At 43.8% G+C, this 20,363-nt stretch overlaps 8 protein-coding genes and 1 pseudogene across 9 annotated transcripts; all 9 read left to right on the top strand.

Moving 5' to 3' along the window:
- Positions 1-659: 659 nt before the first annotated feature.
- TEOVI_000898500 (uncharacterized protein) lies at positions 660-980 on the top strand (the record flags this gene model as incomplete). Its single annotated transcript, XM_067220481.1, has 1 exon — positions 660-980. The coding sequence occupies one exon, from the start codon at positions 660-662 to the stop codon at positions 978-980; it is 321 nt and encodes a 106-aa protein (XP_067076582.1).
- Positions 981-1,965: 985 nt separating this feature from the next.
- On the top strand, positions 1,966-2,568 carry TEOVI_000898400 (uncharacterized protein; the record flags this gene model as incomplete). Its single annotated transcript, XM_067220480.1, has 1 exon — positions 1,966-2,568. One exon carries the CDS (start codon positions 1,966-1,968, stop codon positions 2,566-2,568), a length of 603 nt encoding a protein of 200 aa, XP_067076581.1.
- Positions 2,569-2,810: 242 nt separating this feature from the next.
- On the top strand, positions 2,811-3,392 carry TEOVI_000898300 (lipid-like atypical dual specificity phosphatase, putative; the record flags this gene model as incomplete). Its single annotated transcript, XM_067220479.1, has 1 exon — positions 2,811-3,392. One exon carries the CDS (start codon positions 2,811-2,813, stop codon positions 3,390-3,392), a length of 582 nt encoding a protein of 193 aa, XP_067076580.1.
- A 517-nt stretch (positions 3,393-3,909) lies between these two features.
- TEOVI_000898200 (DnaJ domain containing protein, putative) lies at positions 3,910-4,473 on the top strand (the record flags this gene model as incomplete). The annotated part of the gene is made up of 1 exon (XM_067220478.1): positions 3,910-4,473. The coding sequence occupies one exon, from the start codon at positions 3,910-3,912 to the stop codon at positions 4,471-4,473; it is 564 nt and encodes a 187-aa protein (XP_067076579.1).
- A 346-nt stretch (positions 4,474-4,819) lies between these two features.
- Positions 4,820-6,379, top strand: TEOVI_000898100 (uncharacterized protein; the record flags this gene model as incomplete). Its single annotated transcript, XM_067220477.1, has 1 exon — positions 4,820-6,379. The coding sequence occupies one exon, from the start codon at positions 4,820-4,822 to the stop codon at positions 6,377-6,379; it is 1,560 nt and encodes a 519-aa protein (XP_067076578.1).
- Positions 6,380-6,980: 601 nt separating this feature from the next.
- TEOVI_000898000 (Scd6-like Sm domain containing protein, putative) lies at positions 6,981-7,823 on the top strand (the record flags this gene model as incomplete). The annotated part of the gene is made up of 1 exon (XM_067220476.1): positions 6,981-7,823. One exon carries the CDS (start codon positions 6,981-6,983, stop codon positions 7,821-7,823), a length of 843 nt encoding a protein of 280 aa, XP_067076577.1.
- Positions 7,824-10,413: 2,590 nt separating this feature from the next.
- Positions 10,414-12,489, top strand: TEOVI_000897900:pseudogene (annotated as a pseudogene). The gene has a single exon. A coding segment is annotated over exon 1 (2,076 nt).
- A 923-nt stretch (positions 12,490-13,412) lies between these two features.
- Positions 13,413-14,015, top strand: TEOVI_000897800 (RNA-binding protein, putative; the record flags this gene model as incomplete). Its single annotated transcript, XM_067220475.1, has 1 exon — positions 13,413-14,015. One exon carries the CDS (start codon positions 13,413-13,415, stop codon positions 14,013-14,015), a length of 603 nt encoding a protein of 200 aa, XP_067076576.1.
- Positions 14,016-17,892: 3,877 nt separating this feature from the next.
- TEOVI_000897700 (uncharacterized protein) lies at positions 17,893-19,065 on the top strand (the record flags this gene model as incomplete). Its single annotated transcript, XM_067220474.1, has 1 exon — positions 17,893-19,065. The coding sequence occupies one exon, from the start codon at positions 17,893-17,895 to the stop codon at positions 19,063-19,065; it is 1,173 nt and encodes a 390-aa protein (XP_067076575.1).
- Positions 19,066-20,363: the final 1,298 nt, after the last annotated feature.

Below are 20,363 nucleotides of genomic sequence, written 5' to 3'. Positions count from 1 at the left end.
GCTGAGCGCACCTGTTGTGGGTGGTTACTGCTCGATCCCGCACCAGGTGGCTTATCGGGAGGCGGCCTCTGCGACGTGGTTTGGGGGAACAGAAGCGACGGGTTCGTGGAAGCGATCACTGAAGGGAGCCGCAGTTTGTCTTTGCGGTATTGCGTGCATAAACGTTTGTTTCCGCGGTAATGCGTTGGGTAAGGTGCATACTGAGAGTGACGTTTACATCCCCGCAGCAGCTTTCCGCTCCCGCACTAGGGAGCCACCCGCGGATGGCTTCGTTGATGGCGCCTCCCAATTCGAGGGAGTAAGCGTGAAGTAACTTTTTTTGTTGTTGTTCAAGCCCGATTGTAGGTGTTGTGGTTGTGTAACCCTGTCCCTGTTGTTTGGCTTAATGGCGCTATTCTTCTGCTTACGTAAGACTTCCTCCAGTTATTTGATAAGCGTCTGTCGCTAATGGTTGAATATATCGATGATACGCTCATTTACGATCTGCACGTTTGGTCCAAATCGTATATGTATTCATGTGTGTGAGACCTGACGTTTTTGAGCCACTTTCTTTCATTACCTCCACGTTCAGTATCATCCGTGGCTGCTATTTAAATCTTTGTTGTGATAACAGAGCGTATGGTGCTCTTTCGGTGCGTTTCTCCGGTTGAAATTTTGTCATGTCTCCAAAAGGAATTAGGTACAAGCCTTGCACACACTTTATGTCGGCTAAGGCAGCTCCAAAGACACTTCATCAGGTGCGCAACGTGGCGTACTTCTTTGCGGCGTGGTTGGGAGTACAGAAGGGCTACATTGAAAAAAGTGCTAACGACCGGCTGTGGGTGGAGCATCAGCGCAAGGTTCGACAGCAGAACGTTGAGAGGCAACAGGCACTGGACTCCATCAAGCTGATGCAGCAAGGCGTCAGGGCCACCACTCCAGGTCAGCTTGAAGGTGTGCCCGCAGAGCTCCAGCAGCTTGCTGAAGCTTTCACTAAGTAGTAGGAAACAATTGGGCACCCCTCCCCTTCTCCCCTCCTTTCGGTCCGGGATGGTGGAAAAGGGACACACTTGGGTGGGCGATGCCATAATAGGAGAATCGTAATGGTCTGAGTTGGTGTAACACACTGTTCTTGTTGTTGCGAAATGTGTGGAGTAGTGGAAGAAGGAACATATTTATATATTTTTGTCTTTTCTTTTGTCGTTATGTCGTTTCAGCTGATGGTGTGCACGCACTTTACTTGTGCGCATCGCGTGGTCGTTACTACCTGACACAGGGTGTAGGAATGTGGAAGGGGTTTTACGTCTATCTATATTTTGCAAACACTTTCTTGGGTCCGTCTATTGGAGCTCACACCTTTCTATTCTGCCCATACCTTTGTTTTTCTTTCAATAGTTTGTCAATAGCTGACAACGCCACGAGGAGGATCGGCTGCCACGCAGGCACTAGCACTCTGCTCCAGTCGGAACAGCGCTCCAGATAGTGGTAAATGGTGGCAGACGGTTCAGCATGACCCTTTCGTTGGTTCTGTGTGTATGCTGATGGTGTTAATGGGTCTGAGTGTGATTAGCGAAAACGGCTCCATATATACGTGTATTTGTATGCTTCAGATTTGGTTGCATCATGTTTGTGCCTGCAAGATTGGGGGAAGGGAGAATACCCAAGAAGTAGTGATATCTATGCTCTTTTTGTCCTGCTCTTTGGGCAAGTTCCTTGGAGCACTATTTCGCCGGTTCCGCTAGGCTGGTGGCGCGTGGGACTGATCTTGGTTTGGGTGCCGTTGATTTTCGTACCTCATACGAACCCCGAGGGGAGGGGGTGTTGCTTCGTTTAACTAAAGTGTTAGCGTATGGTGCCATTCGTTCCTACTGCAAGCAACCAGCCACTGTTATTTGAGAGCATTGGGGTGACTAACGCTCGCGTTTAATCCAACTCCTTCTTAGCCTTTGTTATTCCGAATAAAATATTAAATTTGCTTCTTTAGCGATGCGGCGCACGTTAGGAGGGACCGTTCGGGGGCACCTTCCATGTATTTTTATCGCCCTGCAGCAGCGGAGTGTTATACCGGGACAGATACCAACAGATGATTCCCTGCGACACGGTAACGGGACGGGTGGAGAGGGGGCACCTGGTTGGGAGTTACGGCGCGGTCACCACCTTCACAGTAGCGTGGGGTTGCATTCGCCTTATCCCACTGCATGCGGTCGTATGTTTAACCCACAACTATACCACGAGGTTTTGCAGGCTTGCTGCGATCAAAAGTGGCTGCAGGCGGTCCAACGGGAGATGCGAAATGACGCTGAGTGGGTGGAGACGCTTCGCCGTGAGGGTGGTGTGGCGAAAGACATGAATGTGCTGACAGAGTCCACGGGGCATGACGACGAATTCATGATGAAGTTGCGAGAAAAGCTTAAGACAAACAAGAAAACGTCTCTCACACTGTGTGCAATACAGGAGAGTTACGAGCGGATTCGTGAGAAGCGTGATATGCACGAAACACAGGTTGCGGCAGATGGCGGACACGACCCCTATGCGGCAATGCGGCAGAGGCAACAGGGAGAATTTGGTGCCAAGCTTCCTTCTTTCTAAACATGGGGACTGTTTCACAGCAGGTTGCGTCGGTTTTGGCTTGTCTCGATTTGTGGAAACCGCTCCCTTGCCCATTTTAATCTTTTGTTATCATCGCAATGGGTGGAGTAACTTCTTCTCTTCATGGCAGAACTACTCCAGCAGGGGAGGGTGTTTGTCACTGAGCACCGTCACAGTACCTTTTGCGCGTCAAAAATCTCTTTGCTTTTGTGTTCCTTCTTTTCTTCCTGTTTTCCCCCACGATGGAGTCAGTTCTTAGTTGCAACTGGCGCAGCATGATAGTACCGTCAAATTTTGGGTACGTCGAGGAGCGCATCTACCGATGTGGTGCGCCGGAGCCATGTCACTACGGCTTCTTAGCTTCTCTTAAGTTACGCACCTGTGTGCTCTTGACGGACAGTCATGACGAGGCATTTGTTCAGTGGTTGCGCGAAAACAACATACGCACCGTATGCCCGCTGCACGATGATTCTCACCCAAGTCGCACTTGCGTTGAGATGAGTGGAGTTGGTCATCATAGAGGGAGCATGACGCTTTCGGAGCCTGTTGTTGTAGGGATACTGCATGAGTTGATTGACCCCATCAGCTATCCTCTTTTGCTGACTTGCAGTATGGGCAGGTACCGCACCGGTATTGTGTGCGGCTGCCTGCGGAAACTCCAGGGCTGGAACTTGGTTAGCATATTGGAGGAGTACAGACGGTATGCACAAGATAAGAGCCGCGCCGACAATGAGGAGTTCATTGCACTGTTCGACAGGGACCTGGTTAGCACAGAACTTAAGAATGGCCGGAAACCAACTATCCTTTTCTATGAAAACGACTAAGGTGGAGAGGGAAACAGCGCAGAAGAGAGGAGAAAAAAACACATCATGCTGTTGCACTAGGTGAGACTGGCGTGTTGTGTCGCTCGCATGGTGCCCGGCATTTTTTAAGACTGTGGTCATTGGGTCTTTGTGGATTTTTTTTGCGTGTTCCCTTTTTTTCATCGCTTTGCTCCACCTCGTGGTTTCTTCCCTCCTTTGCAGTTCAGTGAAGGTATCTACGTGCGTGTGTGTGTGTGTATGTGTGTGTCGGCCCTATCGGTACAGCAACCTTCGTGTCACCGTTTACTCACGATGCTTTCTCTTTCCTTTGTTTCAGTGCGTAAATTGTCGTGAATCCTTACTGCTACGTTTTTGTCTACCTTCGCCCTTCAACTCTCTTGTACATAGTACGCCGCAGGGGGTAGTAACAACTTAATCTATCGCTGTGGGGCGTAGTTCAGGGGCTACGAATTGAAGTCTCTGAGTTTTGTGTACAAGAGTGTGCACCGTCTTCATTTATCGTTAGGAGCTTGTTTCCATGAATCGGTCGTGTTCCCGTGTCACCGTGCTTCGCGGTGCACCTAGTGCCTTGTACCTTCGTGCCCCACATACTGTGAGCGTTAGATTGCGGCGGTCCGCTGTCGCTTCACTACTTGGCCCCACGTTTCTCAGGGTTCAAGTGCGTACGCAGTTCGCTCAGATTCCGGGAAAGCGTGACCAGGAGGCCTTTCTAGCTCAATTCAACCCTCTGGATGTGCTTGGCCTCAATGAATCATGCACTGTCGACGATATTGATGAGGCCTTTAAGCGGATGAGCGCAAAATATGGACCAAATGGCCCCACTCCCAACGCGCAGATGGTTGACCGCGTCTTCAGGGCGCATGAGGTGCTAAAAGATCCTGCTTCACCGTATTACTTACGGGCGCACTCTTCTGACAGTGACCGCCAGCGGCTTCAGTTTCAGCTGCTCCCAAAGCGGCAGCGGCGTCTCATTAAGGCCCAGGCTGGGATGTTGGTGTTGTTTTTGGCGGGTATTGCCATGCTTGTAATTTCCATGACCTTTCGCCCGGTTAAGCGGATGCTACGCGCTGCGACACGTTGACTTTATGAGGGCAATGGGTTATCTTCCGGATGATTTGGTTTGTGGCGTATCCATTGCGGCGGCTCACCGGGGATGAGACGTTTTTTTTTTGTGTACGTGTGTTCATGCATGGGTGGTGTGGACCAGTTTCAACCGTGTCTGGGGTGCTAGGGTGGGGTGAAATCAGGCATATGCCAAAAGAAATGACAAGAAATGATACTCCCCCCCCCCAAACTATCGGTTGCCATGTGCTAGGGAGTTTGCATTTTTAGACGTTTGATTTTATCCATTTGTGATGCTCTACTATTCCTTTATGTGTTGTTATTATCTTCCCGAGTCACGCCAATTTTTTAAACGTTAGGTATGGATGCCACCAAAGAAAGATGTGGCGATGGGAAAGCAACCACGGATCGGAGCACCACAGGAACCAGATGTAGATGAGGAATTAGAACTAAATGAACGCTCACAACCGTCGCCTGCGAACGGCTTTTCTCCCCCTGTCGAAGTTTCTCCTGGAACCAGGTCGAACACCAAACCTTGCGTTTGGCGAGTGCAACAAACGGAGGGTCGTCGGAAGGAGGCCTTGAAGGCTATGTTGAGTCCCACGCTAGCGGGAAGGAGAGCGGCTGTTTGGCTGCAGGAGTGGGACCGAGGGTCCCGTAGCGTCAGACTTAGGATTTTGGAGGCTTTCCTCACTCTTCACTCAGAGAGCAACAGTAGACGAATAGAGGTTGATCTTGGTGATGCCTCTATTCTCTTCTTCACACGCATCACAGCATGGCTGCGCCTAACTTACAAGTTGGGCGTCGGACTCCGTTCTGTCCTTTCGGCGATTTCGGTGTTCATACGGGGGGTACGTTATCTAACCTGCTTTGCAGAGGTTGGTGGAGCTACGACGCTTGCTGACACGTTAGCCACGGGGACTCTTTGCGTGGAGGACCGTCAGGAAGCTGTACTGCTGCTCCTGTACATCGCGAATGCGGGGCGTGTTTACCGTGAAATGATTTGTGATGAAAATGGTGTAGAGTTGCTTATAGAGGCAATGCGTCGGGAAGAGGATGAAAAAATACTTGACCTTTTTTCCGCCCTGTTCTTAGCGGTTGGTGAGGGGAGCAGCCGCTCGCTGAACTCTCCTGTTTACCTTGGACTCATACGACTCCTTCCCAACGAAGAAACAACGGCTGCTGCTGCACTGTACGCTGCACGCACATTACGCACCTATCAGACCTCGTGGGAGAAGAAATACATGGACTCTGTGGCTGCTAATAATGCGGAAAATACAGGCTCCGTCCCTGTTGTGGGTATAAATCCAGAAGATCCCGTCGGGAGCGCGCAGGTTTTGTTGGACTCCCTGTTCGCTCTACTGTATCATAGTGAACTGACAGTGCGAGCTGAGGGTAGTGAGTTGCTGGCGTTAGTATCCAAAAACCTGCAGCTCACGGGGAAGATTTTGTCACGATGCCTTGATGTAGTTGATGAAAACCGGTTGGTAGTTGAGATCGATGACGACGTCGAGGCCATTCACAATCTCCGTCGTCATCAAATTACGCTAGGAACCACAGCCGTCAAGGTTATGTTGACTGATTGGGATTTCGAAGCAAGAAGAAGAATCATCGTGGGACTCGTGGCCCGTCGCAGCACACATTTCACGTTGCTGAAATTCCTTCGTCTCCTTGGTGTTGCGCAGAACACCAATGCCGTGGACTGTTGCCGCCTTGTGCAGTTGTTGTGCCGTGAAGCTGTTCAGCAAAACCAGCGGGGTCGCGAGGATGGGGAAGGCAGCGCGGGTTCATGTATTTCGCTTGACAAATTCTCAAAGCACATACACGACGTGGTGGGAAGCGCTTTGTATAGCGTGATACTTCACGAGGACCTGGTTGATGAGCAGATCGAGGCTATTGTGCGCTCGATCATGTCATCTGACTAGCAAACATATCCACAATAGTAGAATATTTTGGAAGAAGACATGGGTCATTTTTCCTTAAGTGTGTAAGTTCCCCTTTCTCTTTCTTTGTGACCATGAACGCTTTGTGTGTGTGCCACCCGGTATGTGCCTTGCAACTGTACTTAATAATCTTGTGGCCTAAAGATGCTGTGCACAGGGGCGCGTACATGTAAAAAATACATATATATATATTTGTGACCGTGTTCGTGCATTCATATTTACATCAGCCTTACGGAGCAATGAGAAGCTTGACCGACTTAGCCGCGTAAATGGTGTTGTCACGGTTTGACCTGCATCTTAAATTCACTACGTTTTCTCTGCCAATTTTTGTTTTTCGTCCACCTTCTACTTGGAAGATTTCGAAAGCGCATTGTATAAGGGAAATATTAGTTAAAACTTGCACCGTTTTGCAAGCGGAAGACTATAGAAGTTAAGAAGAGAGAGCAATTGAGGAGACCTGGGTGTTGAAAGTTGATAATAATATAAGTGAAGGGAACCTACTTTTCCTTTTATTTTGTCTTGTTCGGTAAGTTGCATCACCATTTTATTGACCAATCAGTAAATAAAAGGACAGACAGACGTGATGGCTGCGACACGTGCTATAGGAAGTACGATTACCCTCATCACGAACAGTCAGATTCGTTATGAGGGTACCTTGGGTCACATTGATGCCTCAAAGAATACCGTCAGTTTGACAAATGTTCGTGTCTTCGGTACAGAAGGTCGTGCAAAGGAAAAGGGCCAAGTTGAGGTTCCCGCAGCTGAGCAGCTTTTTGACCAGATTGTATTCCGTGGATCTGATATCGAGGAGCTGACGGTATTTGAGGAATCTCATAACGCCATGATGGACCCCGCCGTTGTTACTGCGCTTCCCGCAAGGAATAATAACAATAACAATAACACCAGCAGCGGCAATAACAACAACAACGCCCACTCCAACAATAACAACAACATGAGGATGCCACAGAGCCCACAACGTCACGGCGGCGCATCGATGGGACCCGGTCATCACCAGAAACAACAGCACATGTACTCCGGAGGCTACAGGCGAGGTGGCCGCGGTGGGTACCGGAGTGGTCGACGGGTTGACTCACACACTGGCCGCGATTTCCATCCCGCCACCGGCACAGCCAAGGAGGAGTTTAAAGACGACTTCGATTTCATCAAAAGCCGTGAAGAGTTTGAAAAGAAGAAGAGCGAGTTTGAAAAGGCTAAGGAGGATGCAAAGAACCATAGCAAGGCGTATGACCGCAGCAACTTCTTCGATAAGATTTCTTGTGATCAGCAGGACCGCGCGCCTCCACTGGACCGTGAGGGGATGAAGCGAACGGATGCCGAAACATTTGGAAGTGAGATGGTTGGAAACATGCGCGGACCTCGCCGTGGCCGTGGGGGCCGGGGACGTTACAACGGCCGCTACAACTAATAAAGGCGTCCGGTGCGGAGTTGCGAAATAACCGCTTAGGGAAATATGTGTGGGTGGTTTGGGGTAGTTTGTGCGGTGGCTTGGCGTATGTACTAAGAAGGGGAGATGTAAGGATTGAGAAGGAGAAGAGGATGTTTGTGTGCATGTTCACATGTTCGTAGGCGTGTGGAACAAAGGGGAAGGGGGAGAGCGACAAAAAAGGAAATACGAGTGCGAATGGAAGCCGATTTGGACAAAAAAAAACGTTCACAGGATAAATGCTGAGAACAAAGAAAAGGAAAAAAAAAAGAGAGGGTGAGGGCAAATGAACAGGATGTCAATATGCAAATAAAATAAAGGAAGAAAGGTGTAAAAGAAGGGAGGTGGAGTTAGCGTGGGGGAAGGAAAGTAATTAAGGATTAAAAGAAAATAGCGGGAAGAAATCGGCTACTTGAAGTCGGCGTATGGACGGAGGGGTTCGGGGTAGAACCAAAGATGAGGGGATGAGGAAGTAAGGAGAGGAAGAAAGAGAAAAAAAAAGGTGGAACGTGGGGGACTGCAAGCTGCGGAATAGAGGATAATTGTTGTGGCTGTGTGTGTGTGTTTTTATGTAGAGGGAAGTGGATCAAATTATTAACCCTCCTACTTGATTATCACAAGTCAGCATTCCTCTTGGCGGGTTCATGTTGTGGAAAGGAACTACCTGTAAGCGTGCGGGATGAGGCCAAACATTTACCTTTAGTTTTCACGATTTGACCGTTGCGGTGGATAGAGGGCAGCGAGAAGAGGTTTGGGGTGGTGGCGGGGGAGGAGGGTGCGTGTTGAGGGGAAAAGGATGTGGGAAAAAGGTTGTGGAGGGAAGAGTAAATGTAGCTGTTTGATAACATTTTGTGTTACGTGCTGCGTAATTCCTTGTAGTGCCTCATCTTTAATTGATCACTTATCATTTTTTCTTGACTTCCTTTATCTTCACCATTTACTATGGCTTTAGGCTTTTTTTTTCAAACTTTTCCCCTCACTTGTAAGTATGTATATGTCTGTGTGTGCATTTTTCCTCCGTTGTCGTCCTCCCTCCCCATTCCCCCCCTCCGCCATGACTTTATGAAATTTTTTTTTTTCTTGTTCAATGCTGTTGCCACCCGTATGATTCTCAAACCTATTCTTAGTCCGTGGGTCTTTGGTTGGCAACCTCTTACCGCGCTGCGGTGTCCTCGCCGTGAACTGCGTATGAATGAAGAGTAGATGGTAAGTCTCTTGGTTAGGGGAGCTCCCACTTTTTTTTCTCTAATTTTGTCCACCACTTCTTCTGTTCTTGTTAAGCACCCTCATTTTTTTGTGTTTGTTTGTTTGTTTGTTTGTTTGTTTATATATATGTGTGTGTGTGTTTGTGTGTGCGTGTTTTTTTATTTGCCGTTGGATTGTCCGATCCACTTAATTCATTTATTTGTTTTTTTATATCTTTATATCTTTTTTTCTCTTTAGTTTCTTCTCGCCTTTGTTTGTTTGTCTTCGCATCGCTGGTGCTCTTTTCTTTTCTTTTCTCTTTCCATTTCTTCATGTGTCTCCCTACTTTTTCCTTCCTGTGGCGAATGCAAACAAACAAACAATAAACAGTTTAAAACAACGGCAGACAATTAAGGCAAAAGGAATGCGGAATATAAATTCGAAGGGATGGGAAAATTTTTTTTAAAAAAGTGGGTAGGAGAAAAAGGTTTGTTATTTTTATCATCACCACTATAGCAGTCATTACTCCTCCTTTTTTTCTCTTCGTCTTCTTGAATATATTTGTGGAAAACAAACACTAGTAAAGAATACTGCTCTGCTCCCTACCTACGTGTTTCCTTTTTTTAAGAAAAAAAATTTCTCTTTTTTTTTTTCGTGTCGGTGGTTTGCCGCCACTTGTGGAGTGACCAGGCAATGGGGAAAACAACAACAACAACAACTACAAAGCAAGAGCTACCCGTGTGTCATATTTGCATTTACCCCCAACGGCATTAAAAGAGAGAAGAAGAGAAACGAATAAGAGAGGAAGGGAATAAAGAAGAGGGGAAACCCGAAGAGGGGAGGGATGGGAGAAGCGTGCGGCGTCTTTTTTTTTTTAAAGTCTTTCATAATACGTAGAAATGAGGAGAAATACTTAGGAAGGCACAGCGGGAGCTGAAAGAAATGAAAGAGAGGATCACAAGGGAGAAGCAGGGACGGAAAGGAATGAAGTGGGGGATATGCATATACATATTCTGTTCCTCTTAGCCACGTGAAGAGAGGAAATGAAATGAAAAAAAAATGATACGCGTGAAGAGGAAATGAGGAAGAGGACAGAAGAGAAGAAAACACACAAGCAAGTAAGGAAAAAGGTTACTTTGCCGGCCAAATACTCTCATTTTAAATACTGCCCCTGCGCGGAGGAAGGTGAGGTGAGGGACTTTCTTTCCTCTTACCTCGCTGGAAGAAGATCGGCAACAAAAACAACAACAACAACATACGAAGTTGGCCAAATTGTGATATGTGTCCCCTGCGGTGTATGACCTTTTGCATCAAGGATGTATTTCCGCGGGAGAGTGCTCAAATGAGCGCCTGTTCCTAGATCTCTATATGCTTGAGACTATGCCACATGTATATACTTATCGTTCTCCGTTTCTTCTTTCTTTTCTTCTTGCTTCGGCACATGACAGCACGTTGTATAACTAAAATGGTCCGCCACGCTCATTTGTTGTGGTACCCACATCATCCTGAAACTTTGCTTAGTGTTAAGCGCTTTGCCTCGAGTGTTCGCCAGCGTAACCATTACGGTGAGGCATCACCAACACAACGACCAAGCAGGAGCTTCTCGCCACTTTACGTTGTGGAGCCGTCGACACGAAAAGGTTCGTTTTGGCGGTACCTTCGGACAGTGCGGCAGGAGGCGGTACTCATTGGGGCTGCGGTGGTTGGCGTTGGGTTTTACAGTTTGGCCACTCTCGCAATCCCGGCGACTTTTGGGAAACTTATCGATTTTGCAGGAAACGGGGAGCTACCGTTGGGGACATCCATGCAGTTGCTTGGCTGGTTTACACTTGCCGGTGTTGCCAACTTTGCCAGGCTGGCTTGTATTGGCTATACGGGCGAGCGTGTAATTGCCCGTCTGCGCGGTCAACTCTATCGTGCCATTTTTAGACAACCGGCAGCATTCTTTGATGTGGCAGAAAACAGCGCTGGCTCACTTGCACAACGCCTTTCCATGGATTGTAACCTTATTGGCGCGTCCCTTACGGACGCGGTGACTCAAGGAAGTAAGAACATCCTGCAAACGTTTGGGAGCATTGGTATTATGCTCTATTATTCACCCACTTTAACATGTGTGGTGTGTGGCATGATCCCCCCTTTGGCCGTATTTGCTGGGGTTTATGGAAAATTTGTTCGCAAACTGCAGCGCCAAATGCAGGACGCCCTCGCCGTTAGTGGAAGCGTCGCAAGTGAGCGACTAAATAACATCCGCACTGTAAAGGCCTTTGCTATGGAATCTAAAGAATCGAAGTGGTACGAAAAGAAGGTCGATGTAGTCTTCCAGATAAGCAAGCGTATGTTGTTTTTCAATGCTTCATATGTTAGTTCGATCCAGTTTGTGGGGTATGGTGCGCTGTATTGCATCATATGGGCGGGGTCTATGCTTGTGGCTGCGAACCAGATATCGTCCGGTGTCCTTTTCTCATTTGTATTGTACACGGTTTACTGCGGCCTGGGACTTATGGGTCTTACCAACTTGGCAACTGAAATCAACAAAGGATTTGGTGCAAGCATACGAGTGTATGACATACTTGATACTGCGGACGAAATACAAAAGTTACAAGAACAAACGAAAGGTATGGTTCCTCTCGAGTGCCACTGGAACATTAAATTAACTGATGTTTCTTTCGCCTATCCGACACGTCCCGAGGTTGCAGTGTACGAGAAACTCAGCCTAGAGATAAAACCCTCGCGATGTACCTGTATTGTGGGGAGTAGTGGTTCTGGTAAAAGCTCATTGGCAATGCTTTTGATGAAGTTGTACGAACACTCAGACGGAACAATAACTCTGGATGGAACGGACCTTAAGAGTATTGACACCCGCTGGTTACGGAGCAAGGTTGGGTATGTTGGACAGGAGCCGGTATTATTTGGGGGGACAATTGCGCAGAATATTGCATATGGGGCTGAGGGACACGACTGGGATGATGCGGTTGATCGGTGGCTGTATTCATCTGTTGTTGAGAGCGCGACGAAAGCTAATGCCCACCAGTTTGTCACCGCCTTACCTGAAGGTTACAATACTTATGTTGGCGAGGGTGGACGGTCACTTTCTGGTGGTCAAAAGCAACGCATTGCCATTGCACGGGCTTTGATGCGTTCTCCCGGCATTTTAATCCTTGATGAAGCCACATCTGCACTTGACAGTGAGTCGGAGATTGTGGTGCATGAAGCCGTCAGTCGGCTCATTGAGGATGCGAAGAAGGGGAGTGAGAAGCGAACAGTACTTATGTTTGCCCATAAACTTAGTATGATACGTAAGGCTGATCACATTGTTGTCTTGGAGAGGGGTCGCGCCGTAGCGCAGGGAAGTTTTGATGAAGTTCGGATGCATCCTCTTTTCTGCCAACTTGTGGGACTGCCTTTACCTCAAAGTGTCAGAGAGCAGCAATCGGATACTCTCGAGGCAGGGGCGGAGGTGTGAGAAATGATTTGGAAGAGGTGCATGACGTCTTCATAGGGGCGTGGCACTTCACAAAAAAAAAAAGAAGAGGGAAAGTTGCCGTGAGTTCTTTAGTATGATTTCATACCTGAGGTGTATGGTTGTGGATAAAAATGTTAGTTGTGGTGGTTGTGGATAAACGATAATGCATGCGTGCAGGGAGTAGAATATAGGAGTAAATGGAACATCAAAGAACGAGGGGGAAAATGAAAGAGAGTTGGAAAGATGTTTTGTTGAACAGGCGAACGGTAGTGAATTTTAGAGAAAATTACGTGTGTGCTCTCCTTTACATTTCCATTTTTATAACGTGAATGTGCTGGAATGGGCCAATAACTGTTTATTTACCATCACAATGTGCATTTGACTATTGGCGTGGCACTGTTCGTGTTACTTTCTTTCGAGACATGTAGTCAAGTCTAGTTTGGTTTGTTTTGTATTTCACACCATTTGCTTTGTCGAAGCGTTCGAGAAGCATGATTTTATTTTTCCGTTTTGCATGTAGCTCTTGCTCGTACGCTCGCTGCTATTCGCTATGTGATGCATATTTGTTTTATAGTTTTGCTGTTATGTTTTTTTTTCCCCCGTCACACATGCCTGAGTTTCTTCACACTTAAGTGTTTATATGTTTTCACAAGCACATCCAATATATATATATATATATATGTACGCGCAGGTGGCAGACCGTAGAGACTAGCGGTAATGCTAATAACATATCTTTGCGTCACCCTGTCTGTTCCCTTTCTTCATTTATTTCTTTTTATCGCTATTTCTTTATTTTAATTTGCTCTCTCTTCTCGCTGTGATTATTATTATTATTATTTTTAAGCTGAGCAACTAGAACAAAAATAAAATAAAATAAGTAAAAGAGATAAATATTTATTGCGCAAGTAGTGTTACCAATACAAATGGAACCGGAGTGTGAAAGCTTCCCAGTAGGGGAGGCAGCGCCCGCATCCACATCATCTCCTTTTATTTCCACGCAAATGCCGCCACCGATGACATCAGCACCTCAACTTCCATCAAATGAAGCCGAGGCGCCTGAAGGGTCGAAACAACATCTCAGTGGAGGTTTAACTCCGAGGGCAGCTCCATTCGCCGCCCCGAGACCCTCATTTTCGATGGAACCGGAACCGTTGCGAAACCTTATTGTCAATTATTTGCCTCCCATGATGGACGAGGACCGGCTTTTCCAACTGTTTGCGCAATTCGGTCCCATTGAGAGCGTGAAGATTATTTACGACAAGGTTACAAGAGAGAGTCGAGGTTATGGTTTTGTGAAGTATATGTATTTCTTTAGCGCCACATATGCTGTGCAATGGTTGAATGGATACCCCATTGCAGGGAAACGATTAAAGGTGGCATTTGCCAATGCGGAGGCGGCTATGGAAAGCTACAAGGCCATGAGTGCATCCGCCATGATGTTTACAATGCAACAGCAGGCTGCTATGCAAAATATCTTCCAGCGGCAGATGTTTCTCGCACAGCAGCAGCAGCAGCAGCAGAATTAACATTATGAAATGTGTATTTGTGTGTGTGACAGCAGCTATTGGGAAGTAGAATTGTATGGGGGTGGTGTGTGGAAAGGAAGAAGAGGAGGAGGAAAGAGGGAAATGATGGAAAGAAGTAAAGGATGAGGTTGGGGAAAAGATTAGGAAAGGGGGAAAAAGGAAATTGGGGTTTCTTCTTTTTGTTTCTTGTTTGTACACAGGTTTGCCACCAAGAATTATCGCCCCACTGATTCATGTCGGTCATCTTTTTTTTTTCTTTTTCTTTTTTTCTTTTTTTTTTTCCCGTTTTGTTGTTGCTCAATCCTTTACGATATATACCCCCACTCTTTTTTTCTTTTTCCATCTTCTCCTTGTTCGTTTCCACATTGTTTATTTCCTTGATTGTTTTTTTTTTTTCAGTGTGGTGGACGTTGTTGGAGGACCGCAAAGTTTTACACGCACTGTGGCGGGTTGCTGCAACTTTTTTAAAAGTGGCCGTGACGTATGAACGCGGATATATCTTTTTCTTTTTTTTTTTCAAAATATTTTCCTCCCATGCGGCACTTTTTAATTTTTAACGTCTCTTCTATTTTGTGTTGCCTTTATTGTGTGATTATTATTGTTATTATTATTATTACTATTACTATTACTGCTGCTGCTGCTGTTACCACCGATATAAATATATATAAGTATAAATATAGCTATAACTATCATTGATTATTGATTATTGATTATTACTATTACTATTACTGTTATTATTATTATTATTGTTTGATGTTTTTAAAGAAAAGAAAGGTTGAAAACTGAAGAAGAAGAACCTGTGCGTTTTGCGACGGTTGTAAACTCTCTTTTTTTTGTTTGTTTTCTCTTATATTGTTTGTAAGCATTTGTTTTTCTTTTCTTTTTCTTTATATCTTTTTTTTTTTATGAATGTGTGGTGATTTTCTTTTTTTTAAGTTCACGATTTATATGCTTTTTTTTTTCCTGTGGGCAGAAGGGGGGGGGTTTCTGTTGGCGGGTACGGGGTTGTTTTTCTTTTTTCTTTTTTCTTTTTTTACTTTTCGTTTTACTGCTGCTTTTGACAGTTTATGCTTTTGCTTTGCTTTTTTTTTTTCTTTGTATTCTCATTTTTTTTTTCTTTACGTAGGTTTAATTTTTTTGTTTTCGTTTTTTTTTCTTTTCTTTTTTTTTTTTCCCCCCTCCCCTCTTCTGTTAATTGAGGGTGTTACGCATGTGTGGCGGATGCCGCAATAATATAATGGATTCTTTTTTTTTTTTAAAAAAAATAATAAAACAGGGGAGGAGGAGGAGGACGGGAAAATTTTTTTTAGTTAAATGGGTCATACCGTCGCTACTTTCTTTTACCCTCCTTTTCTTCTTTTTCTTTATATTTCCGTAAAATTAAAAAAAAAGTAAAATAAAAAAAGGAAAAAAAAATAATAAAAAGGGAAAATAATGATGATGGTGTTTGGAATTTAATCGGAAATAAAAAGAAGTGAAAGAGGAGTAAAGCAGTGAGAGAATAATATCAGGGAACAAATAGTGTGAATAGAAGCAGAGAAGATGAAGAGAACAAACGGTGAAGTGATTTTTAAATAAATAAATAAATGAGGCAACACTCCGTTTTGAATATTATTTAGACGTGTATGTTTTTGCGTATTTGCGGGAGAGAGGATATGGAGGCAAAAGAGGGAGGAAGCGGCAGTTCCTAAAGTAAATAAATAAATAAAGAGTGACCAATTTGTTTCTTTTTCTTTTTTCTTTTTTCTTTTTTTTTCCTTTTTAATTTTTTTTTTGTTTTCGTCCGCGTATGCGTGAGGAAAGAGGGATTAGAGAAGAGAGAAAGGGGACAAAAATATATTAAAAATAAAAGAAAAAGAAACGGGAAAAATACGTTTTCGTGAAACGAAGGAAAGAAGAAAAAAAAAAGAAAGTAAACAAAAAGAAAGACGAAAAAGGAGAGTATGCGTGAAGGGTTAAGTTGAGGAAATATAACAAACAAACATAACTAAATATTAACAGTGGGAAACGATATGAAGAATATTTTTATTAATAATAAACTGATGTGTTTGAGACCGTCTTTGTCTCGATTGGGTTCTTGCTTTTTTTCTTTTTGTAAATATATTTTCCCCCCTTTTTTATTTTATTTCCTGTTTCTCTCAATTCTGTGTTGCTGTTGCTGTCTTGTATTTGCTCTATCCCTCATTTTCTTTTCTTTTCATTTCATTTCATTTCATTTTTGTTTTGTTTTTTTTGTTTTGTGTTGCGGGGGAGGTTTGTTGGAGGCGCTGAAACGTTGTTTTTTCTTCTTCCTCTCCTCCTCCTCCTCCTCTCCTCCAGATACTGGTGCTACATATAAATATTAATAATATAAATAAATACCTTCCGCTTTGCTTTGTTTTGCTTCGATTTGTTTCTTTTTTTTTTTGGGGGGGGGGCTTTTCCCTCAGTCTTAATTCCTTTGTAACCGTGTAGAGGCTGATGATATATATATATATATATATACATTCATATTTATTTACATATATATTACCACTATATTATTATATGCATTTGCCCGATTTTTCATTAGGGTCCAACAGCGGAAGGATTGATTAAAAGGAGGAAGGAGCTTGTTTTCTTTTTTTATTTCTCTATTTTTCATTTTTTTGCTGCCTTTTTTTTTTAAAAGTATTTTTCTTTTTCGCTACTATTATAAGTTGAGCGGCCTTGAGAACGAGCGGAGGGACGAGCGTCCACACACGGACTAAGCAAAGGTAAGGAGTGACGTATGATATTAGCGTCTTTTTTTTTTTTTGCGCTTACGCGTGAGCTTGTGTTTGTTTTTTTTTGATTTTGTTTTTGTTTTGTCCCCTGCTTTTAATCAGTTACTTTTCGCAACACAATGGTTTTAAATGCGGAGAAGAGATGACGAAGGGGTTGAGAGTTATGAAAGGAGTTCTACGAGCAGTGTCTCGAGGATTTTTAACTCTTGCCGTTGCAAAATGTTTTCCATGGACGTGCGGAATGAGTTACCGTATACTTCGACATAAATGTGTCTTACTTTTGTTTTTTTTTTGTTTGTTGTTGTTTCTTTGCTCTTTTAACTTTTGTCCGCATATATATATATATATATACATATATATAAATGAGTATATATGTATATGTGTATATGTCTTTTTTTTCTTTTTTGTCATTGTGTGTTTGCGCATATGTGTGTGTGTCTGTTGTGTGATGTTGAGCATATGTGTGATATTTGAATATACTCTGATTCATGTAACATGTTTCAGCTATATCACATACGTGCAAAATCCACATGACGTATACATACATATATACATACCTATACATACATATACATATATATAATGTATTTAATGTATATTTGCACATAAGCGCACACTTATACACACTGACACAAGTGGTTTTCTTTTTTTAAAAAAAGGAAATGAAAAAAAAAACACCAAACAAAACGGAATGGCAGTGGCAGAAGAAGTGGAATGAGACAAATCACATGGGAAAGAAGAAAAGAAATCAACATGCTGGGGATGATATGCGCATGCGTGGTGCGTAATTTGCATAATAAAACATTTCAAACCTAAACTCCTCTTTTTCTATGCGAATTTGCCTCAACACTTATTTTAATGATTTGCCTCGCCAACAACATCACTTGAATTCTTCTCTGACACTCTGTTTGGCACAATGTCCATCATATCTAAAGTAAAAAAAAATTCCCCATCCTTTATTATAATCTCATTATTATTTTCTATTATTATTATTGTTTTGTTTTATCCACATTTTCATCTTTACTGCTATTTGATAATCCATAAGCGGTGTAACGAGGGTTGAAACTTGGAGTGGAGTGTCGAAATAAACAATACAAACAAACTAATAGGAAGAGTTATATAACTATTTGGAAATGAGCAATGGTGGTGTTACTGCTTTCCCACCCGAGGGACCGTCGCTTTACGGAAGAAAACCGGGAGGAAGTTTTTACGCCACATTGTTTTCTAGTGGAATTTCTGCTGGTTTTCGTTTTCCAGAGGCGCCTCGTCATACTTCGCAATTATTGGTATTTCTCAGCAATAGCATCAATGTGGCGGGGGCTGCGGTTATTGGAATGGAGGAAATGATACTGAAATCTGTCAGGGATGTCCTTCAGGTATATAATGAATTGGGAGGTGATGGGACCGGAACTGCGCCGTGCTTGCATCAAATTTCGTTAGAAAACCTTCGGAGTCTCGCTGATTGTTTCGCGCACCGCCCGCTGTTGGGTCCCCGAGCAATTGGAGCACTGCTTCGAATGGCCGTTTTAGTTGTGAAATATGCGCCATTGGATGCACTCTGTGACGAGGGATGTAACATTCTTAACTGCCTACTGCAACTTCTCAGTTGCTTGCCACGCAGTACCGTTGAAAACGAGCCTTTGAGCATCCTTCGCGTCACCCGCATAACCATTCGCAATGTTATGCGACGGATAGGACCATGTATTGCTGGAACTGACGGGGAAACGTTCCAAGGTCGGATTTGTGCTGGCGCTTCGGTGACAGATGAGGCACTGGAGCGTGATATCATTCCATGGATGGAGAAACATTTGCTTCCGTTGCACATTGTTACCGGTGACGCCGCCCGTGTTGAGTTGCGGGAGGATCGCCACCTGGCACTCGCACTCTTATCGTATTTGCCTTTAAACTCTGCTGCCTCTTCTCATCGTGTGGCGCTTCGCCTTGCTTTACTTTACCTTGCAGAAACAGTCTCAGCACTCTTAAAAGTGGATGCTGCAGTGGGTGGTGTAGAGGGAACTGAGCGGGAACAGGCGTGCATGTTTCTGAGGCAGGCGAATATTAATTTCTCCAGTTATTCATCCGTGAATGTCAACCTTCAAACTGATGAGGATGCGGTAGGCGGATGTTGCATAACGGATGGGCCTCCCGTACCCGCAGCTGCTGTTGAGGACTTTTTGTTAGCTCAAGAGGCGGCGTATCGTAGGGATTTTACTCAATTGGAACGCTGCATTAACAGGGAACATGACCTTCGGGTGACCCTTGAACGGTGCATCGACGAGGCGAAGTTGAGGAGTGGCCTCCAATGAAATGCCTCGCAGTCAATCGCACAAAATGTCCTTTTTTAATCTTAATTTTTTTTTCAAATATCATTCTTTTTACCGTTTGTACGAATGGTAAAATACCGTTTTGTGTTAGTGGCGAAGGCTGAAGGAGAAGAGAAGGAGGGAGGGGCTGGATAATTTTTTATTGTTACAGAAAATACAGATGCTTTTTTTTTTGTTATTAGTTTTTTTCACTGGGGAGTGGATGAAAAGGTAGGAGGAGGAGGAGGAGGAGGAGGCAAAATGAATCTGATGACTGGAGGAGTCCACCTTTAAAAATGTGTGGAACTATTTAACCATCATTGTTTCTTTTTTTTTTTTTTGCATCTCTTTTTATATTAGATATACCCTCATAGCTGTTGTGTCCTGTTCGCTTCATCAATATATATATATATGCATATATATTATACATCTCGGGTTGTTTGGCGTATTTCTCGTCTCCCATTTTATTTGAGCGCACGTAATGTCTCGGAAGTAGCGGGTTGTGTTGCGGCGCGAAGGTCCGTTTTATTATTTTTTTTGTGAATTAAAAAAAAAAAGATATAAAAAATATTTATGAGTTCAGTTTAACATCTCGATTCGTTATTTTTCTTTTTTGAATATCATCTTTTTGTGGTTTGCTTCGGCTGGGGTGATTGTTAGGCATTGCTTTTAGTTCTGTTTTCCATTAATTGCACCAGTGTAAGGTTGATATTTTACCTTCATATACATATATCTGAACATATATTATTTCTTTCATTCGTCTCTCTGCTGCCGTCGGAACTTCCACATTTCCACGTTAACACTCAACCAAAAACGAAAACAACAACAACAACGCAACACAATAATAAGAAACCGTGTTTTACTAGTGATTAATAAACAAAGAGAAATAATTAGGACAGTCACAGAAAGCTAACAAGGTATTAAATTAAAAAAAAAAGAAACATCATCGAAAAGGTCTTTTTTTTTTTTTAGAACATAGGAAGTAAGCAAAGAGACCAAAGACAAAAAAAAGGGTTAGAAGGAAAAATAAGGAAAGAAAGCTTGGCAAAACGTAGCTAGTACATATATATATATCTATACATATATATATATATATATTTATTTATCTATCTTACTTTTGTATTATATCATAACTTATAATAAGGTTCTGTAATTTACGTAATGTCCCAGCAACCGCAGTATTACACAACGCAACAACAGCCTCCTCAGCAGCAGCAACAACAGGCACCTCCTCCTTCTATGGGAGCAATGAATCAAGATCTCGATTTGCTACGCAATCTTATGGTAAATTATATTCCAAC

The sequence above is a fragment of the Trypanosoma equiperdum genome, assembly GCF_001457755.1.
Source record: "Trypanosoma equiperdum strain OVI genome assembly, contig: ctg_1154, whole genome shotgun sequence".
Taxonomy (NCBI): Eukaryota; Euglenozoa; class Kinetoplastea; order Trypanosomatida; family Trypanosomatidae; genus Trypanosoma; species Trypanosoma equiperdum.
The sequence above is the reverse complement of the archived record's forward strand: the minus strand, read 5'-3'. Positions and strand labels throughout refer to the sequence as shown.